The sequence below is a fragment of the Eschrichtius robustus genome, chromosome 5 (assembly GCF_028021215.1).
Source record: "Eschrichtius robustus isolate mEscRob2 chromosome 5, mEscRob2.pri, whole genome shotgun sequence".
Classification (NCBI taxonomy): Eukaryota; Metazoa; Chordata; class Mammalia; order Artiodactyla; family Eschrichtiidae; genus Eschrichtius; species Eschrichtius robustus.
This window is the reverse complement of record NC_090828.1, coordinates 62850064-62871658: the sequence shown is the minus strand read 5'-3', so window position 1 is coordinate 62871658 and position 21595 is coordinate 62850064. Positions and strand designations below refer to the sequence as shown.

At 32.8% G+C, this 21595-nt stretch overlaps 1 protein-coding gene across 1 annotated transcript in view; it reads left to right on the top strand.

Annotated features, from left to right (window-relative positions):
- Positions 1–21595, top strand: part of UBR3 (ubiquitin protein ligase E3 component n-recognin 3) — a 229904-nt gene that overhangs the window by 170940 nt on the left and 37369 nt on the right. The window contains exons 30-31 of the mRNA XM_068544929.1: positions 5471–5556; positions 16226–16331. Coding sequence (XP_068401030.1) covers positions 5471–5556; positions 16226–16331 — 192 coding nt within the window. The remainder of the gene's footprint in view (positions 1–5470; positions 5557–16225; positions 16332–21595) is intronic.

The window sequence follows — 21595 nt, the reverse complement described above, 5'->3', positions numbered from 1 at the left end:
GAGGTAAATGCTTCTCATCTTTCAGATTAGGTAGAAATAGTCTAATCTACTGAGTAGGTGTTTAATACCTAAGAAATAATTCCAAATAGGAATTTTAGAAAACTTAATTGAATGAAAATGGAGAACCGTAAAAAAAAAAAATATAGGAGAGAAGCAGGCACAATTGTAAACACATTCTGCCAGATCTGATATTGTAGACCCTTGGATATCTCTAGAAGCATACTTCGTATTTTGTTCAAGTAGTATTGTAATAGGTAAGATTTAGAGAAATAACGTGACTTGAAGTCATGCAACAAATTAGTGGTAGAGTAGGACTAGAACTCAGATTTCTTGATCTGAGGTATAGTGTTCTTTCAATTACTGTTCTCCTTTTTCCTCTCCTTAGTTCAGCTTTTATAAGTCATATATACATGAAGTTCATCATGACCATTCTCTCTTCCCCATTCCTGGAACAGAGGGTAACAAAAGAGTGAATGAACTATGTACTCTTTTGAACCCAGGAAAAATGGAACCAGACTTAAGAAAATTGCAGCATGCAAGTTAGACCTCAGGATAAGGAAACATTAGTTTTTGATCTAAGAATGCAAATGCTGGACTTGGATTGATGTAAAAGGATCTAATGGATTGGGAAGTAACTAGTCTGTGTATTCCTAGTCTATTGTTATTTATCTAGAATGCTTTGGGGGAAGATATAACAGTTAATTTAACATTTTGTCTCTGAAGAGTTACCAATTACATACTTGCAATAAAATATACTTTATGTGAAAACTAAATTGAATATAATTTAATTTTGCCAGGTTTCAAGGTTTTATAAAGTTCTGTACAATATTATGGTAATAATGTTGTAGAAAAGTGACATGGATGTAGACCAACTCAATGCATGTATATACACACACATATTTATGTCACTTGTGCATTTATGCCTTTGATTTTATTAGGATTGACCTTGTAAGAAAATCCTGGTTGAATGGGAATGATCTGTACATGGAATTTTGCTGTAGTATGATAAATCAAATAATTTGATTTAAATTTAGTTTGGTAGAAGTTTTGGATTCCTATTTCTTTGTTTAAATATATAAATAATTTATAGAATATATATATAGTTTTTTAATAGAAATATTTATAGAAAGATTGCTATGATAATGGGAGACTTTTTGAATCAACATATTTTTGTTTTTCTCTTTTATATAGAAGCAGGGACAGATGTCAAATATTATTTACTAAGGGTGTATATAGAGAAGTGGAGAAAATATGCTCTCCCATCCTCCCATCCTTCTCTGATCCTTAGTGGTAAACTCTAAAGCAACAATATAATGATTCCAAAAGTGAAAGTATATAACCTTTAAAAACGTTATCCTTGGTTAAAATTACCCAGGCCATTGCAATGTTCTCACACTGAGATTGCATGCCTTCTCTAAGTTTTACTTAATCATTAAAAAGAAACACAAAAACCAGATTGACTCAAAAATTAACAAAAACATGAGTTAAAGGAAAAAAGCATGTGTATTCTATTTGAATAAGATGTAACTTTTTCAAGGTAGGAAACCAGGTCTTTGCAGTTATCTTCTGCCTGGCATATAACCTTGTTTCATTAAATACTTATGATTACAGGTTATGATCATTTTTATGCCTAAAAGGTAGTCATTGAAATATTTAGCAGTATTTAAAATGGTTAAGTAAGTAAAATATTTAGAAGTAAAATTAATTTCAGTTACTTAACTTTTGAATTAAATGTTGTGATTCTTAAATGTATAGTTCCTTAGAACGTGCAAATGTATTTGTATTTGACATTAGTAATTTGAATGGGCTACAACCCTAGTTTCCCAGGACTGAATTTCTCCCAGCTGAATAAGTAATTTTGTTTGCTCTTTGGGGAGCTTAAATTTTTTGATGTTTAGAAACAAAATATTTCTAGTGGGTAACTAGCGCGTAAAGCTGTGTCCTTTAATAATTGTTTTTGAGCTATTTTTTATTTTTTGGTAGGACAATATGTATCTCTTTGTTTTTAATTTTATTTGCAAGGTGAAGCCTTGGAGGATTTTCTGAGGGCAGCAAAGAAGAAATTGTTGGAATGATCTCTTTTTGTTGCATTAAAATTAATCAAAATTACTATATTCAAGTTTTAATGTATTTCCAAAAAACATTCTATTGCAAATATCAGTCATTCAAATGGATTATGGAAAATTAATTTTGGAGAAGAAAGCTTTCTTCACTTCAATGCCAATTCATTATTTCATTATTGAAACAATGAATCACACTAATTTGAGTAATTGATTTTTCCAAAGATTTTGGACCCAAGTTATGTATAGCCTAGAGTTATTAGTAAGTAGCACTTAGCCTGTATGTGTGAGAAACATGGAAATGGAAAGAAGGTGAAATGTGAGTAACTGAGATGTAGATGGAGAGACATCTTTAAGTCATAAGTGGGTAAACTGTTCAGTAGAGTGAATGCAGCTTGCTTTATACATTAGTTGCATTATAAGTTTAAACTTTATAAACTAATTATGTTTGAAATAAGAAGAATGCTTGCTAAAACACCAAATTATGAATCCTTTTTAAAACTAAAGGAAGGGTCAACAAGATAAAGATAATAAACTGCAGGGATTAGAGAATCTTATCACTGGCTACATATCAAAACAAAGAGGTGTTCAGGTCCTGGGAATTTTTTGAGCACTTTGCTATGTACCATCAGGGATATAGAAGCTGCATCTGAAATGGTCCCTGGTCTCCAGGAATTTACAGTTTAGTTGGAGAAACAAAACTAATATACATCAATCTGTATAAAACAATATAATTTTTTTTAACTTATAAAATATTTAAAAATATAAATATTAAAAAATATATATATTTTAAATGGATATATTGAGAAAGTGCTGTAGAACTTCAAAAGGGAAGATGAGCAAATTGAAATATAAAGTGTGTAGAAGCGCTTCTTTCCTGTTCCAAGAAAAGGGAGTTAGTTCTCCCTAACTCTTGGAGGAGTTAGAGCTTGAGCTGAGTATTCGATAATATAGGCCAGGCCATGGTATGGATGAAGATCTTTTCTTCTCTGAGAAATTGAATTAATTGGTCATCTAGTAGGGGTAGGCTCAGGCCTTGAACCCACACTATACCAGTATGTGTTTGAGTCTGTGTGTGTGTGTGTTTGTACACACGTTTGTTTTTCAAATTATAGCTCTAAAAATATAAGTTAGTGCCAAACGAGGGATAGAAGGCATACTTAGTCAAGCAAAAAGAAACTGGAGCATAGTTGGAGGAGTTTTTATATGGGTGTATCTAGGTGGCCACCATGATAGGCTTTAAGCAATCTTTCTTTCAAATGTAGAGATTTTCTCTTCTTTTTTATTCCCTGTCCAAACTAATTTGAATGTGTTTGTGTTAGAAAATATAGAAAGTTGAGTCTACTTTTCTCCAAGAACAAAAAGGCTTGGAAAACTTCTGCTCCCAATACATCTTAATTTTTATATCATCCATTCAGGAGGGCAGAAACAGAATATTGCGTTACGATTTTCAACAGTGAGGGAAAAGCAGACATGGGGCATGTGACACATTTGTGTGTTCTTTTCTCTAGCAAGACTTAAAGGGCCAATTTTGTTATAAATTAAATAAGGAGAAGGTGATGGCTAGGGCTTCTGACATATTGATTTTTTTAAATCCTAGATATTATATGAACCCTTTGGATAGGTAGTTTTGTTTTCTTAACTCAGAAGGAATGTTGTACAGGAGATCTTCCAACCATAATCTGAAGTAATTAATTACATTTGGTAGTTTTCTTTCAAATATTCTTTAAAATCAAATTTCTGGTAACATGTTTATCATCCTTTAAAGTATCTTATTTGATGATTAAATAAATAGACTTGTTATTGTATTTATATTTTAATGAATATTTTTGCATATTATGCTGAAATAAAAGTTGACATTCTGGTTCTGACGATCATTTGTAAGAATTAATCGCGTTTCTGGTTAGCTCTTTTAAAAGTACTATCTAGGAAATCTTAGTTTTTATAAGAGAATATAGCCATTAATTTTTTTCTACAGATTAGGCAACAGAAGATTTGTGAAAACAAAATGTATTGATCTCATTTATATTCCCTTGATGAAGGAACACATGCTGGTCTCCGCTCGCTTTCTGTCCACTAATATGAAATCCTTGTCCCTGCTTCCTTGCTGGTAGGTTTTTAGAAGTTCAGTGAGCAATGCAAATCACCTGAAGGGTGGAAAATTCCCTTGTCACACAGATGCCCTTATCAGCGGCAACCAGATGGAGCTCTGAACAGGAACATTATCAATGTTAAATTGCTTTTTCTCCCTCCTGAGTAGAGAGGATTAAAGCATTCCTTTAGAAATGGGTGGCAAATATACAGGTTTAGAAATATTAATATTTTTAACAGTTTGCATTTATAAGTAAATATATGAAAATAACATTTCAAAACATTCTGTGTTCAAGATACAACCAAAACCAGCTGAAAATGTTTTGTTTTAAATAAAATAGGGTTCTATTCTTTCCTGAATTCACTTGCAAAGAGTAAGCTTGAAACGTTGCCTTTTTTTTTTTTTAAAATGGGGGATATCTCACTCTTAGTGTCATATATACATACCTTGGATATAAACTAGTTTATTCAGTTTTAGTTGTGGCAAATAAAGGTGTGTTTAAAAGTTTATTAATACTGTTGAAATAAAAATACACACTGTCACTCAGAATTTTCGTTTATTATTTTGTCAAAATTGATTGGCTATTTTACTGTTACTGCTTTTGAGTAAATCTTTAGATTCTGCATCAGTTTGATTTTTGAAATGTCAGTTTACTAATTATTGCTATTCTCTAAGCTAATAATTGCTAAATATAATTTCAAATCTACATGAACAATATTGTTGTTTAGCAGTGTTAATAGTTATACAATGTATTTTAATAAAACTGTAATTTTAGAAGTCTATAAAGGAGACTGCTGTTTAATTATATGTGTTGTTTATAGCCACTTTGATGTTAGTGATTTTGTTTCTTAATAATGGTTTCTAGATGCCATCTGAGCTCCAGTGAGTGATAACCATTTCTCTGATAGAAAAATTGGTATGACCTTGTGTGTTATATGCCAGTAACCACCTAATCAGTGGCTGCCAGAGTACAGATTCTTCCATCAGATTCATATGCGGGTTTTTGAAATGTGTTGCAGTTTTTTTCCTTAAGGCCTAGTTTTTAGTATTTGCCAACATCTGGGATTTTGCAACAATTACACTGTGACGTGTGCAGTTTTGCAGGTATAAATATGAACATATAAGTAAGGGTAGATAAACTGTTCCCCTTTTAAATTTCTAAATATCAGATAAAATATGATTATTACTGATATTGCATAAACTATAATTTTTCAAATAATAAAGTTGAAGAACTTTAGGTTTATTCAGACATATCAATAGAACAAAAAGTATTACTTCAATCTAATGACTGAGATATTTTTTAATGCTTTGCTTACAGAACCAATTTGGAACTTGAATTAATTCATCGAGGAGGGAATTTATGTTCAGGTGGTGCAAGCACAGCTGGTAAAAGGTCTTGTTTAAGTAAGTCTTAAGCAGTGCTAAATTTTAAAAAATTTCTGATTATTTCATTTTGAAAACATATAAAGGCAAAGTGGTCTTTTGATGTATTTTCAAATTCTTTTTATGTTTTGTATAATCAATTTTAATAGTGATTATATGCTTTAAATGGTTAATCTTAGAAGAATCATGAACATTTAGCTCTTTCTATACTATGATTGGTCAGTAAATAAATGTCGTAGTAATTAATCAGAATTACGTTGGTTCAAAATTAAAACAGTGTATTATTCTCAACGATAAAAAATTTTCCTCCAACTTAAATTCTTTTAAAGAATTTTTATGTTGTCTGGACTTAAGAAAATTTTTATAAAGACAATTTGTGTCACCTACAGATTTCTATATAAATAGCTGCTGTTAATCAGTGAAGGCATTTGTACTGTATTTTGATGTGCACAAATGTATTAAAATGTATTAAAATTGTAGATGTTTACTTTTATTTACGAATATGCTTTATATTGTAAACTGAGCATGATTCTTCAGTACTTTTTGTAAGGGTATATTTCTGAGAAGTATCATTTGGAACTTAAAGTAGATTTTTCATGAGCATGGTTTTGATGCTATCACTGTGTAGTCATTATTTAGAGAATTAATGTGAATACTAGGGGTGATATTATTTAATGTCATGTACAGTTAATTATTGGTCCCAAATCAATGGAGTTAAAATACTTCCTAATGTGATTGATATGGGAAATAAAAATTGTTTAAAACATAATGTATTTTTTTGAAAAATGAATATATTTTCTTAAATGCTAAAAATATTAGTAATTATTTAAAATTATCAATATATATTAGTTTTTCAAAAATACATGTATATTATTTTAAGAAGATATATATGTAATTTTGGAGTGATTTCAGAGCAAAGGACTGATCAAAAACACCTTGAAATTTCTAACATAAAGATATAAACTTATGTGAAATTTAACCAAGTTACTTTTAAAATTCTTACTAGTTGTACTAGATTTTGATATTTTATTTTGTGGTATCACTTTGTTCCTGGAAATTTAAGGTTTGGGAATTTATTTTTTACTGAGTATTCGGTATTTACTGACCCCTTGATGTATATACTTAAACCCTACTTGTGCCCAGTGATTTAGTATGTTTTATAGAAGTTGTTGATAAATAGGAGTTTTAGCTTCTAGTCTGTTTGAATTGGCAGAAACTATAATTTCACTTACATAAATTATTCTTTCTTGTTAATTTGTTGTTTGGCATTGGCTGATAATATTCCAGAAACTGTTATGTGAGAAAGTGTTTAGTAAAGGAATTTTAGTTTTATGCTAGAAAGCTACTTTTTCCCCCCTCTGAGGTACTTAAATTTATACAGAGGCTTGTAAATGATGAACTTAACCAGAATGCTAAAAATAGTAGTAAAAGTCTAGCAGCAGCCACTTCAATTATCACCCTCAATTTTAATTTAAATTATTAAATTGATAGTTACTTCCAGACTTTTGTTTCTTTTTATTTTCCCCTTTAGTGAATAAGAGATTTCAAGGTGCCAGTATAGAAGAGGTTGTGATGAAGCTTATCCTAAATATAAGTTAATACTGTTTTTAGTTTTCTTTTTTTCCTTATCAGTTATGTTAGTTCTTTTTCCCCCCAGCTTTATTGAGGTATGATTGACAAATAAAAAATTTTATATATTTAGGTTGTACATGATTTTTTTGATTTTAGTTTTCATATGATGTATTGTTCAGTTACTTATGCATTATTTATCCTAATTATTTATAAAAGAGCTCTATAAATCATGTATGCAGAATGTTACATGTTCTATAAAATCCCACTATTTTGCAAGTGTATAAACTTAATGTATTTGTTATTGACTCAAGCCTAACTCAAACCTAATTTAAGTTTAATGCAAGAGCATATTGAAGGTGTTTCATAGGATCTTAGATCAAATATCTCAGTTTTTTCATTTTCCAGTAGAACTCTAATGGTATTAGTAAACAAAAATTTCACTTTTTCTCTAGAGCCTATTCATAAGTTACTATTTTCCTTTTCCCATTCATTACTTTCTATGGCCTCTTAAATATATCATTTTTAAAATGTCTTTTCTCATTTTCATAATATTTTGGTAAAAGAGAATGAGAAAATGCTCCACTAATTAAGCAAATGATAATGGAAGTTACACTTTTGGAGTAATGTTCCATCACAAATTCCTGATGAAATTGAAGTTTAGTTTAGTCGAGAAAAAATTTAATAAATTTTGTCTTGAATGGCTTGCGTAATGCCCGATAGATAATTATGGATGGACACACACACACACACACACACACACACACACACACACAGTGGGGGCGGGGCACGGCACAAGATTGACCTATTTACAACAGTAAAAGCAGAAAATATTACTGGCCAAATTTCTACTGAGAAATCAAATTGTCGTGGAATAATGCCATTCAGCACTTCCATATTCAAACAAATTTTTGAAGTATTGAGATAAAATGACCAGTCCAATCAGAGTAAAAGTTCATTCCTAAATATATGTCTGGGAAATTTTCCACAGTAAAAAATGAGCAAAATTAATTCACATAGCAGCATACTATGGTATTTTAATTATACCTTACGTTTGCAGTTTTAAAATTTAAAAAGTGCTTTCACATAAATTATTTAGTCTTTAGAATGACCATGTTAAATAGGTGTTATCTCTTTTTCATAGAAAAGAAAGCTGGAGTTCAGAGTGATTGCATTGCCAAGTCATATAGTTGGAAATGTCAAAGCTTGCAATTGAACCCAGTTCTCTGACATTAAATTCAGTTATGTAAGACATATCTCTTGCCCTTAAGTGTCCCAAAAGATGCAGAACCTTTAAAAACTTTCACCCCTGGGCTTAGTCAAGGATATCCTACTGCACACTGTTGCCTTGGAATATTTCCAGGATCTCCCATGCTATCCTTCCTGTTATATTGCCTATTTTCTTTTGCCAGCCATTCACTGTGAATTCTATTTTTGTTTTGGGCCACTCCTTCAGACATTTTCTCAAGTCCTCATTCCTTCTTCCTTGGATACCAGTTGGTTCTCCTTTATTTTTCACCAGTTTGCTAGCTGGTTCCCCCTTGCTCCTGGTGTGAGCCATCTCATCAGCTCCCACATGCAGCTCTGCTCCTGATTTCTAGGTCCGACCTGTGGACCTCCTCTTTATTCACTGGAAGGTCAGGCATTAAGGACCTTGTATTCAGCAGATAAGACTGATTCTAGATAATTTATTGTAAGATAGAAAGTGTTAAGCTCTAAAGTGGGGTATGGATAAAGTTCTAGAAAATTTGGAGGTTTGGAATCATATCTAGCTTGTAAAATCAGTGAAGCTTTTGGCGGACATGGCATTTGAACATGGTTTTGAAAGATGAGTGAATTTGGAGTTTTTGTTACAAATTGGTATATATACTGATAAGTACCACCAACTTGGTTAGCAACAGATGTAGGACAAAGCAGATGCAAAAATTGAAGGCATAACTTTTTATTAAGAATATTTTATTAAAGTTACTCAGTTAATTTCTTCATTCAAGTGATTTGAAAGTAGACATGGAACGCCATAGATTCCAGTGAAGTTCACAGGCTTTCAACACTTTTTGCTATGATATTCTTAGTGTATTTCTCAAACAGAAATTGTTGAAACCAGTGGCTGGGGTGGGGTTGGGAGGAAGAGGTGTCACTGATAAATTATTAATATTGGAGGATAATTTTTTAAAAATTATCTTTAGTTAGATCAACATCTTTCTATATCTTTGAGTCTGAGCTTTCTGCTTATTACTGTGGTTTAACTAAGGAGCCAAAGTTCATATCACAAATGGATTTCATGATTTTATAGAGATAAAAATTAAACTTTAGTCAAGAAAGGTTGAGGCAAACCCTTGCTTTGACATTTTCATTTGAGGTGCTTTAACTTAATTTTGACATAATATATGATCTTTTCAAGAAATGATGCACACAGTGGAAAACTGCCCCCTGTGTTTGTTATTCATAGAAAGCAATCCAGCTTAGATGTGTGCATGCAGCATGCAGCTCAAAGTAGTTTTAGTTGCTCAAAGAATGAATTTTTAGAGAATTCAGAGTTAGAGAAAATTATTTTGATGTTAATTTCACCCTGCAGTAAGGCTTCATAAAGATATTGTTTAATATCACAAAATTGCTATTAAGTAGTCTAATTTTATTCTTTAACAGTGGTAAAATTCTGATATCCATGGCTTAGTAAGGTCCTTTCAGATTTAAAAAACTATGAATTCTACAAATAAGTTGGATCACAACTTTTGTTCTGTTCTTTTTGTTACCCCGTAACAAGAAGAAAATTTGGCCACCAAATTATTATAGTGGTCAAAGTACATAAATTAATACAAAAATGTAGAAATTGCCTTCAGACTCCACTCTTCATGAGTGGGCAAATAGTTTAATGGCAAGCTTATTTAATCTCATGGCTTCTGTTCTTCATAGTATCCAACCAGAGGATTGTTGTAAGAACTCAGTTTTACAATGTATGTTCAAGTCTTCATAGACTGTAAATCTCAACATTACTGTTTCTACTACTTCAATACTACCATCATCAAATTGGGGGTGGGGGTGGGTAAGGGGGCCAGAAGCAAGATAAAAGTTAATTTTCAGCCTAGTCTTTTTTTTTCTTTAAAGAAAGCACTTAACAAACCTTAAGTTTGACCTGTTAAAAGATGGGGTTAGAAGGACAGAATGGGATTAAAGACTGATATAGCTTATTTATTGGGAACAAAATACATTGTTAATTTGGGGTGGCCTGGGTTAGAGGTGTGGTTTAAGATTTTGAGCTAAGAAGAGTGGCTTCAGCTATTCTTTGAAGTTTTTCTGCAGGTCCTGTGCTTTGTGGCCCATCCTGTGGGCCTGTGCTTTGTGGCCCATCCTGTAGGCCTTCCTGTGTTAATGGTGTGGTTATTCCAGGAACTAAGTTCCACAGATAATAATTTCCACTGTCAGGGCGTAGGGGTCCTGAGATCTTGGTTGGCTTAGGGCAGGGCAGCTCCTTTTTTCAGCAGGAGCTGAAAAAAGTTTTCAGGTTCTCACTTGGGAGTTCCCTCCATCTTTCCACAGGTCATTTCTCAGGACTGTGTAGAGGAACCGAGGAAGCTGACTCTGCTGTGAGAGGTGTATACCCACACCAATTATATTCCCCCTAGGATAAATGGGTCAGAACCATTTCCTTACTTTGATTATTCAGTTATAGAGAAATTGAAATTTTTTTTTTCATGGTAACTTAGAGAGTCATTTGGCTAGTTGAAAGTTTTTTCATTGACAAGTATTTAATACTTGCAGTGATAACTGCACTGATAGAACTAAAATTTTGAATGATCTGGAAATGCAGACCCAGTTAAGTTTACCTTAGGTAAATTTTAACAGTGGTACAATTTTAGACAGAACCAATTTCTAAAAGTTTTTAGGGTAAGTCTTTCCTTTAATATGTATTTCCGTCTTAATGACCAGTATGAGTGTTATACTAAGAAATAATCTGCCTGTTTAGAACTCTTACATGTTTAGAAATGACTGACAGAGACACAGAATTTCCAAGCTGGTACTGAGCTCAGTAAACATCTGTTTCGAAAGCATTTTGAAAAATATGTTATGAAAAACATATAACATATAACAAAAACGTATGCAACAACTTTGCGTTCAATTTCCTTAAGTGGATACTCCCCAAGTCATAAAAATTGGCATAACGGTGTTTCGTGTGTGTGTATGGTATTCATAGCCATACGTGTAAAACTCTTAATTTTACAATAAAGTTGGAGTTATGTTTTTATTTTATAGATTTTTTTGGTATAATAGTCTTACTTTAATACTGATACAGATAAAAGAGATTGCTAAATCTTACCTTTTTGTTCCAGCTGAGAGTTCTTATATTTAAATCTTTGGTTTTTTTCAACGACAAATCAGTCTTTCAGTGGTGTTTTCTGTTTTAGTAATGATATGTTTCTCTTGTGATTAAGTACATTATAATACCTTAGACTTGTCCCGGTTGTAAAGAATTTGATTAGGTGTTGCAGAAAATAGAGTTCATTGTCCCAGGTGAGTTGTCACGGCAACCGACATGGGGAAGAAGATAGTGGGAGCAAGTAAGTCAAGCACTACTTTAGTAGTTAAGAGTTGAGAGGTCACTCTCTTTGGGGCAGTGAAATTAGGGCTAGTTAATTGGCCTCTTTCTTGGTTACTAAGCCAGTGTGTCATTACAGCAGAAAAGGAAGAGTATAAATCCATCATGAATTTTAGGCTTATATTGTATGATTTTAAAAAATAGGATTGTTGACATATTCATACAATATTCAGCATGCTTAAAAAAAAATCCTATTAAATGTCAAGCACTGTGCTAGCCTGGGAGGTACAAAGAGGAAAAGAAACAATTGTCTTTTTCAGGGAGATTTCACCGTCTCATAGGAGAGGAAAATGTGAAAAATAATTACAGGGCTGTATTAGAAGTGCTAAAATAAAGGTAACTCAAGTGTAGAGAATGCGTAAAGCAAGGGATGATCACATCTGTCTCAGGTGTGGTATTAGAGAAAAATTTACAGAGGAGCACTTGAACTGGCTCTTGAAAGATGAATCAGGTTTGCCTGGAGAACAAGAAGATGCTATTGTAGGCTGAGAGAACATCTTGCAAAGACAGAGTGAGACAATATGACACATTAGGGAATAGTTGCTAAAGTAAAGGGAGGAAAGAAGGTTAAGTAATAAACCAGAAAAAGAAGATAGGGGTTATCTCATGAAGCGCTTTCTATGCCTATTCTTTCAGTGGTTCACCAACCATTTATGAGATAATATGAATAGATTTCCTGTTTACAGCAATTGGAAGGGGGTGAAACAAAAGACATAAAACTGAATGAGGACATTGTTGAGTAATCTAATTGAGAAATGATGTAGGGGTGGAGTAGAGTAGAAGAGGGGTCATAGGAGGCAGAACCAATAGGATTGGTAATCAACTGGCTACGGAGGGCGAGAATGTGGGAGATGACTCCCAAGTTTTTCCTTGGATGTTTGTATGGGCAGTGATGTCATTCACTCAGATGGAATTATAAGAGGAAATGAATATTGGAGCTAGGCTGGGCTATATAATCAATTTAGTTTTGGATATATTGATCTTTGTGGTGCCTGTCAAACATCTGAAGTGCTAGAAAAATTTGTGAATTGTAAACTTACAGGTAGAAGTGGAAGTTGAGCTTATGTGAAGTAGCGTGTGCAGAATGAGAGGGAAAGAGGGCTTAAAAGGGATCCCTTTTCCTTTCTTATGGAGAATGCCACCTTTTAGAGTTCAGTAGAGGAAGAAGAACACTTACAAGTAATTGAGAAGAAGTTGGGGGAGAACCAAGGAAGAGTGGTACCAAAAGTTCAGGGGAGGAGAGAGAAGAGGTTAAAAATATATGTTAATATTTTGTATAGAGTGGTAGTTTTATGTGGAGACCTAATGTGTCTAATGTAGTCATAATCTCTAATTTAGCTGTATTATCTCATTTATAAGTATTAAATTTATTTTTTTGGAATTTATCCTTAGAAACCATATATGTATGTACATGTATATAAACACTGTCTACATACTACAGATGTATGCTATTACCGTAACTACTATCACTTAAAACAGCCCATAAAGTTGGTATTATCCCCGTTTTGCAGATAATAAAACTAAGGTAATTTGCCCAAGGACACATGGCTAGTACAGAGCTTGGATTCAAAGCCAGGACTTCCTGGGTCCTACTAGGCAGTGCTGCCTGTTTATTGAAATCACAGCACACCTATAAGTTAATGATGTTTCTCATTTCTAAACCCTTTTATAAATGTAGGTATAAACTTTAGAACTTTAAAATCTGTCATTCCAAAAAAAGTTATCTATTTCTTTTGCTGTTATTATTCAAAATTTTAATAATGTGCTTTCTTGGTATAATTGCTTTTCAACTTTTAAAATGTCATGAACATAGTTGGTGTTTAACACATTTTTCTATTATTTTTTAGTCTTTAACTTTTTGATATGATCAGAGGTTCTCTTCATCCTATGTCTGCTACTGTCAATATGTGTTTACTATAGAAGATTTTTTTTAAAACCCTGATTCCTTTATTAGAGAATGGTATTTATTTTATTATTATCATTTTTTATTTTTTTGGCCGTCCCACATGTCATGCAGGATCTTGGTTCCCCAACCAGGGATCAAACCCGGGCCCTTGGCAGTGAGAGCACAGTGTCCTAACTACTGGACCGCCAGGGAATTCCCTCAAAGATATTTTTGTTGCTAAATAAATATTAGAGTTCATTCTTACTGATAGGTCTCAGACTAAATTCTAAAAACACAGTGAATTATATAAACATAGTGAAAAGCATTGATTGTTATTTGGCTTATTCTGTTTCCTGTTGAAGTTATCTGCAGTTTCCAGGACTGTTTTTGAAAGGTAGATGTACCTCATTAGATATGTTATCATCCTTCAGTTCTAGTTAAAACTAATACCAAAGACTCTTGTTATTTATTGTATTATAGCTTTAGAAGGTGCTGCAGGGTTACAGTCTCAGTTTTTCATAGGAATGGAAAGGGGTGTGTGTGTTACAAAAGGAATTTTATACTTTTCTTTTAATCATAAAAACCCCAAGGAGAACTGGAATGGTAGAAATAACTAACAAGTAGGAAATCTTGAATTCTGTTCTTAACTTTTCCAATAAATATTAGGGTGACCTGGCAAGGTACTTCCTTTCTCTGGGCCTATTTCCTCATGTGTAGAATGAGGCAATGTAAGAAGATTAAAAAGTTTTCTTCTAACATATGTATTTCTTTAATTATGGTAAAGGCTAGGAAAGTAGGCAGATTACAACATTACTTTTATGCTGGCCATGGTTTCAGTGCAAAACAGGTTAGTAAAATTGCAATGTCTATGCTTTTGATTAAATCAAAACTCCAAGTTAATTGACTTTCATCTTGAAAGGAGATATTAAAGAGAGCCCTTTGATTCACTTAAAACCTATATAAGAAGAATGCAAAACTCCTCAACTTGCAACTTGAGTTAATCTTAATATTTTCTGCTAGAGGAATTTATTTTTTTTTAAACATTTTTAGGTTTTAGACACTTTTTTAAAAGTTATAAATTATATACTTCATAAAAAAGTCTCTTATGTGTAATTGAATTGAAATAAAATTAAAATGACCAATATATTTTTCATCATGTTATTTCTCTGCTAAAAATGTCTCTTGTTCTTAGTGTTATGAATGGAACCAGATTACTAGAAAAACTGAAAATTTGGGAAACTTGTCTCAAAACTGGGCATAACAGTGTTACCTACCTGGTAGAATTTTTGTGAAAATAAATTGAGATAATCCATATAAAGTGATTATTAAGTGGTGCTTGGCACTAATAAATACTCAGCTAGTGTTAACCATTAATAGGATGAAGAAATTTTAAGAGGATTTAGACTATACATTGACTTATAGACAGAAGGTGAAGCAGGATATGGTATTTAGATTCTTCTGTTTGTTATAGAGACACCAGATTGAAACAGTTGTATGTACAGAGTGTTAGGTTCAGCTCCCCTGCCCACCTCCCATTTCCTCTACCCTGCCCCACAGAGTGGAACATTTATTTTGTTCATCTTATAGCTCTCATGTCTTACAAATAACTTCCCCAAGCTGCTGTCACCACTAATATTACTCCTCCTCCTCTTCCTCCTCCTCCTCCTCATAGTGATGGATCTCAAGTTATTCTCAAGTATAGTTAATTTCCAAGTCAGTTGCTCAGAGAAACAAAATGTTGTTTAGTTTTGAATATTTTAATTTAGAGGGTGACAACAATATGTTTGTGTTATTTGGCTTTTTTCTTTCTGGTTTTAAGAATTAATTTTAATCACATGTCAAAAAAGTATTATCTAACTTTCTAGAAAGTGAATTTTGATTCATTTTAATTCAAATATTTTGAGTAATAGCAGCAGAATAATTTAGTCCAGTCCTTGTCATTTATACCAGAAAATGGACATGTGATATGAAAGCAGAATTTAGAATTTTTTTCCCAAATAATTAAAAAATTTTAAACAAAATTTTCTTTCTAAATGCCATAGCAGAATTTTGTTGAAAGCTAAGACTGGTAGACTGTTATCATGGTTTAGGTAGAAGAAATGAAAATAGCCAGAATAATCCTCTTAAATAATCTTATTTCCATTATTTTTTCTTAATGTTGAATCAAAAGATGATGAAGTCACAATTAAATCTAATGAATATTTAGGGGAAAATATTAGGTAAAGAAAGATATTTACCTAACAGTGGTTTATATGGAAGTTACTGTCCATATTACTCAGAGTAGGGTATTGAAGATAATAGTGAATTTTGGTTAGGAGATCACAATAGTGAGAAGTACAAGTTACCAAGCCTGAAGCATAAAGCCAAGGAAAAGTAGGTCTCTGACAGGAGATGAAGAAAACAAACCATTCCTGTATTAAGATTGAGCATAAGGACAGTCCAAATTCTAGTACAATTTATTTGGATATATATTTCAGAGTTTACCTTAAAAGAGAGCATGAAGTAGTTGGTACTTAAACTTGGTGAATTATAATTATAAGGATAGGAAACATTTCCTTATAAATTAGCTAGAAATTTTGCCTGAATATTGTTCTGGACAAATTTTGTGAACCTTCTAATTACCTTTTCTTCAATTTTTTTAGATCAACTGTTCCATGTATTAGCCTTGCACATGCGGCTTTACAGCATTGATTCTGAGTATAATCCTTGGAGAAAGCTCACACAGTTACTAGAAGAGATGAATTCACAGTAAGTATTATTGAAAGATTAAAATCGATTAAAAGTATTTTTGAAAAATAGTTAAGTATAAAAATAGGATTGAAGTTCTTTATAAATATGTGAATTTTCCTTATGAAACACAGAAATATATAATAAAAACTGAAAACAGTTTACCATTATACTTTCTGTAAAAATTGCCTAAAAATTCCTACTAAGTGAGAAAGTCTTTTAAAGAATTTCATTGGTTTTTATGCAGACAAAATATTCAGATAGAGGCACATAATGGCTGGTAGTCTTTCTTTTTATGTCAGAATTGATCAGTGGGTTCAGGTAACCGTAGACTGATCCTGTCATTGTAAAGTTCCCCATAGCCTTTCACCTAATGATTTTTGAAACCTGTGATTATTCTTGCCTAAATCCAGTATTTCATTAGGTACTGAGAAATAGTGATTTTAAAAAACCACAAAAAATTTTCCTTATGATTTATTAGCTAGGTTGTTTTTATAAAGAAAAACTTTCCCAGTATCAGCTGTTTGGTTACCCTGAAACATAGTTTGGCAAGATGAATGCTTAATTCTTCCCTATTTATAAATCTGCAAAGAAATGAGTTGATACCCTAGCAACTTCCAGTGGTGACTGATAAGTTGTGGTTATTATGATCTCATGGATTTTTACATACTTGATGTGTTTCACTCCATTTCAGACATTCTTTTCTTTAAAATTTTTTTTCTTTTTCTTTTCCTTTCTTTATTTTTGGCTGTGTTGGGTCTTCGTTGCTGTGAGCGGGCTTTCTCTAGTTGTGGTGAGCAGGGGCTACTCTTCGTTGCGGTGCGCGGGCTTCTCATCGCGGTGGCTCCTCTTGTTGCGGAGCATGGGCTCTAGGGCACACGGGCTTCAGTAACTGTGGCGTGTGGGCTCAGTAGTTGTGACTCGTGGGCTCTAGAGTGCAGGCTCAGTAGTTGTGGCGCACGGGCTTAGTTGCTCCGCCGTGTGTGGGATCTTCCCAGACCAGGGCTCAAACCTGTGTCCCCTTGCATTGGCAGGCAGATTCTTAACCACTGCGCCACCAGGGAAGCCCCATTTCAGACATTCTTTTCAATGCAAATTGCTTCCTTTTAGGTTAGTGCGAATCCCTTTAGGTTGGCTATTGTACTTCAACATGATCAAAGTAGTCTTTGGTAATGCCTTTGCTTTCTGACACAGTAAGTTGACCTGGGTTTATTTTGTACATTTTCCACTCTGTACCTGGAATCAGCCATTTCTCCATGTAGTTCCCTTTAATGGGAAATGGTATTTAGACATCACAATCTGGGTGCTAAGGAGTATCCATAGCTACTGTGCTATTATTGCTTATAGGCCATTCCAGTGGACAGGATTAGGAAATATTTTTTTAAGGAGAAAGATCTTGAGTTCTTACTGGTGTTTGCAATTCACACATAAGATTGTAAGGTTATATTTTGTTTCTTAACTTTTTTGTTATTTACATCTTTTTTCTCTTATTCTGGAAATCTTGGTTCCTAGTGATACTAATAACAGTATTACTATTTGCATAACCTACAGTATAACTACAATTATTTTTTTTAATACCAATATTAGTACTAATTATAATTTCTTTTTGTCCTTAGAATATATACCACTAGGGATGTAGAGACAAAATACTAATTTCTAAGTCATTTGAAGTAACTTTTTCTTGTGTGGTTATGCTATCAGCTTGATTTATAGTCAGGCTAATTTGTTTTCTTTTTTCCCCCTCAATATTTAAAGCAATAGTGCCCAGCTGTAGAATAGAACATAGGTTTGTATATGCTGGAAAGATCGATAAGATACATTTAAAAAGGGGGGGGGGAATAAATTAGAAGTTTGGGATTAACATATACACATTACTATATATAAAATAGATAATCAACAAGGACCTACTGTATAGCACAGGGAACTCTACTCAGTATTCTGTAATAACCTATATGGGAAAAGAATCTGAAAAAGAATAGATATATGTATATGTATAACTGAATCACTTTGCTGTACACCTGAAACTAACACAACATTGTAAATCAACTATACTCCAATATAAAATAAAAATTTTTTTAAAAGGCAAAAAAAAGATATATTAAAAAAGCAAAATTTTCAAAATCATTGTTATAATTCTATTTTTGTTTAATAATAATAAAACAAACTATGGAATGTTATTAACTCTGAAAAGATTGCCATTTTTCCCTTGATTTTTAAATTTTAATTATGTAAAACATATTTTTTCCAAATTAAAAACTGTATAATGAAGTAAATTCAGAGATATATGTCTTTCATTTCTGTCCATTTGCATTTCTTTTTGTGAACTCCCTAAATCTAGTTGTTGGTCTTTTTCTTCTTTATTTAAAAAATATGTTTATGGATTATGGATATTAGTCCTTTGTGTGATAAGTTGCAAATATATTTCACCAGATTGTCTAATGTCTTTTTTTTGTGTGTATGATTTTTTTTTGCCATGCAAAATTTTATTTTTAATGTAGTCATATTTATTAATCTTTTTTTAAAAAAATTAATTCTGGAACTTGATCCATTTTGACTCAGGTCTTTTCCCACTACCTGGTTATAAAAGGATTGATTCATTCATTTTTTTCTTGTGATGAGAACTTTTAAGATTTACTCTCTTAGCAACTTTCAGATATACCATACAATGTTATTAACTATAGTCACCATGCTCCTCATCACATCCCTATATGTACATTACATAACTGGAAGTTTGTACCTTTTGACCGTCTTCACCCATCCCCATCCTCCATCCCCCACCCCTGTCTGCAATCACCAGTCTGTTCTTTGTATCTATGAGGAGTTTCTTTGTTTTTTTCTAAGATTACACATGTAAGTGAGATCTTATGGTATTTTTTTTTCTCTGTCTGACTTACTTCACTTAACATAATGCCCTCAGGGTCCATCCATGTTGTCACCAATGGCAGGATTTCCTTTTTTATGGCTGAATAATATTCCATGGTATATATATATGCCACAATTTCTTTATCCATTCACTCATTAATGGACATTTAAGTTGTTTCCATGTCTTGGCTATTGTAAATAATGCTGCAGTGAACATGGGGGTGCGTATATCTTTCTGAGTTAGTGTTTTCCTTTCCTTCAGATAAACACCCAGAAGTAGAATTGATAGATCATACAGTAGTTCTGTTTTTTTAATTTTTTGAGGAACCTCTGTATTGTTTTTCATAGTGCCTTCACCAATTTACAGTCCCACCAACAGTGCACCAGAGCTTCTTTCCTTTTCTCCCCATCCTCACCAGCATTTGTTGTTTATTTTCATTTTGATGATAGCCATTCTGACAGGTGTGAGGTGGTATCTCATTGTTGTTTTGATTTGCATTTCCCTGGTGATTAGTGATGTTGAGCACCTTTTCATGCACTTGGTCATCATCTGTATGTCTTTACCAAAATATCTACTCAGATTCTCTGCCCATTTTTTAATTGGATTGTTTTTTGCTATTGAGTTGTATGAGTTCTTTATGTAGTTTGGATATTAACCTTTTATCAGATATATGATTCTTCTATTTCTATGGCTTCAGTTTTTACAGTTAGATCTCTAATCTATTTGGAATTTTTCATAATGTATGGCATAAGGAATAGATTCAATCTTAATTTTTGCCATATATAGATCAAATATCCTACTGCTTTGCCTTCCCTACATAAGTAAATTAAGACATGTACGCAAAGAGAGAGGAGAGAGAGAAACGGAAGAAAAGTTGCGAAAGTGCTTTGCTTACTGATATAGAAAGATCTCCATTCAGATACAATATTAAAAGAAAAACAAATTCAGGAGCACTAAATCTGTACTTTATGCTACCACTTGTGTAATCAAGGGGAGATGAGAAATAAATTTGTATTTGCTTGTTAAAATAAAACAAAACATACCAGATCCATACATATGTGGATATTGGATTTATAGCATAGATGGAACTGTGGAGCAGTTGGGGAAGCACAGTCTTTATAGTGAATGGAGCTGGGTTAGTTGGATATTTATATGAGAAGTAATTAATATTGACTTCTACCTCATGCAGAACCTATTCGGATTTTGCCAGTTATTTCAGTAATATCCTGGGAAATGCAAATGCAGTGCAAAGAAAATTCAAGATTGTGTTTGTGTTTAGTTTCATGTCTCTTTAATTTCCTTCAGTGTGAAATCGTTCCTGACTTTTTCTTTGTATTCCATGACATTGACTTTTTTTTTAAGAGCTCAGGCCAATTATTTTGTAGAACCCCTCAGTTTATTTTTGTCCAGTATTTCCTTGTGGTTAGATTCAGGTGATAAACTTTTGGCAGAAATACCGCAGAAGTAATATTGTGTTCTTTTTCGTGTGTCACATCAGGAGGCACATGCTATTGATTTGTCTTGTTATTGATGTTAATAACTCTGATCATTTGGCTAATGTGGTATCTGCCAAGTTTTTCCACCGTAAAGTCATTATTTCATCCTTTGTAATTACTAATTATCTGGTGGGGGTATACTTTGGGGGTATGAATAAATCCCGCTACTTCTCAGAAAAAAAAAATTGTATGTGTGTGTGTTTGTGTTTGTAGACAAAATTAGTAAGCTCTGAGTATTTTGCTTGTTCTGGCTAGGGAAAATAAATCACTTTTCTTGATAGTAGCTAGTAATTTTCTTTCCTAGCTAGACTTGCATACTCAAGGACAGGGTTGGTGTGCAGATGAAGTATTAGAATGCCTAACTCTCTGAGTCTAAAGATACTCAGCAAACAAGAGGTTTCTTAAGTGTAGTATTGGTGAATTAAAAGTTTTAAAGACCAGACAGAGGTACTCTGCTTTCCATATTACTGATTGCTGGGTTGTGTCCTTTTATAGCCCTAAGACGAGTAGGATAGTAGTAAATGCTGCGAACACTTATCCAGTATTTACATCATGCTACACATTTTTGTGCTTTGCATATATAATCTCATTTAATCATCACCATAACTGTATAAACTAGGCACCATTGTTGTCTCAGTTTTTACATACGAGGAACATGAGGCTTAGAAAAGTTAATTAACATGTTCTTTAGGGGCACACAGCTGTGAAGGAATAGAGCTGATCTGAATCCAGATCTTTCTGATTCCAGAACCTAAGTAAGCATAGAGTAATAGCTAAAAACTTAGGCTCTGGAATCAGAAAGATTTGGAGAGATCTGAGGAATTTCTGGAAAATCTGGTTGATTTTTTTTCCCCTTCTTATTTGCTCTCATTTTTATGGTTCATTAGTTCACTAACTTGTAATATTACAGTTGATTATGTCATCTG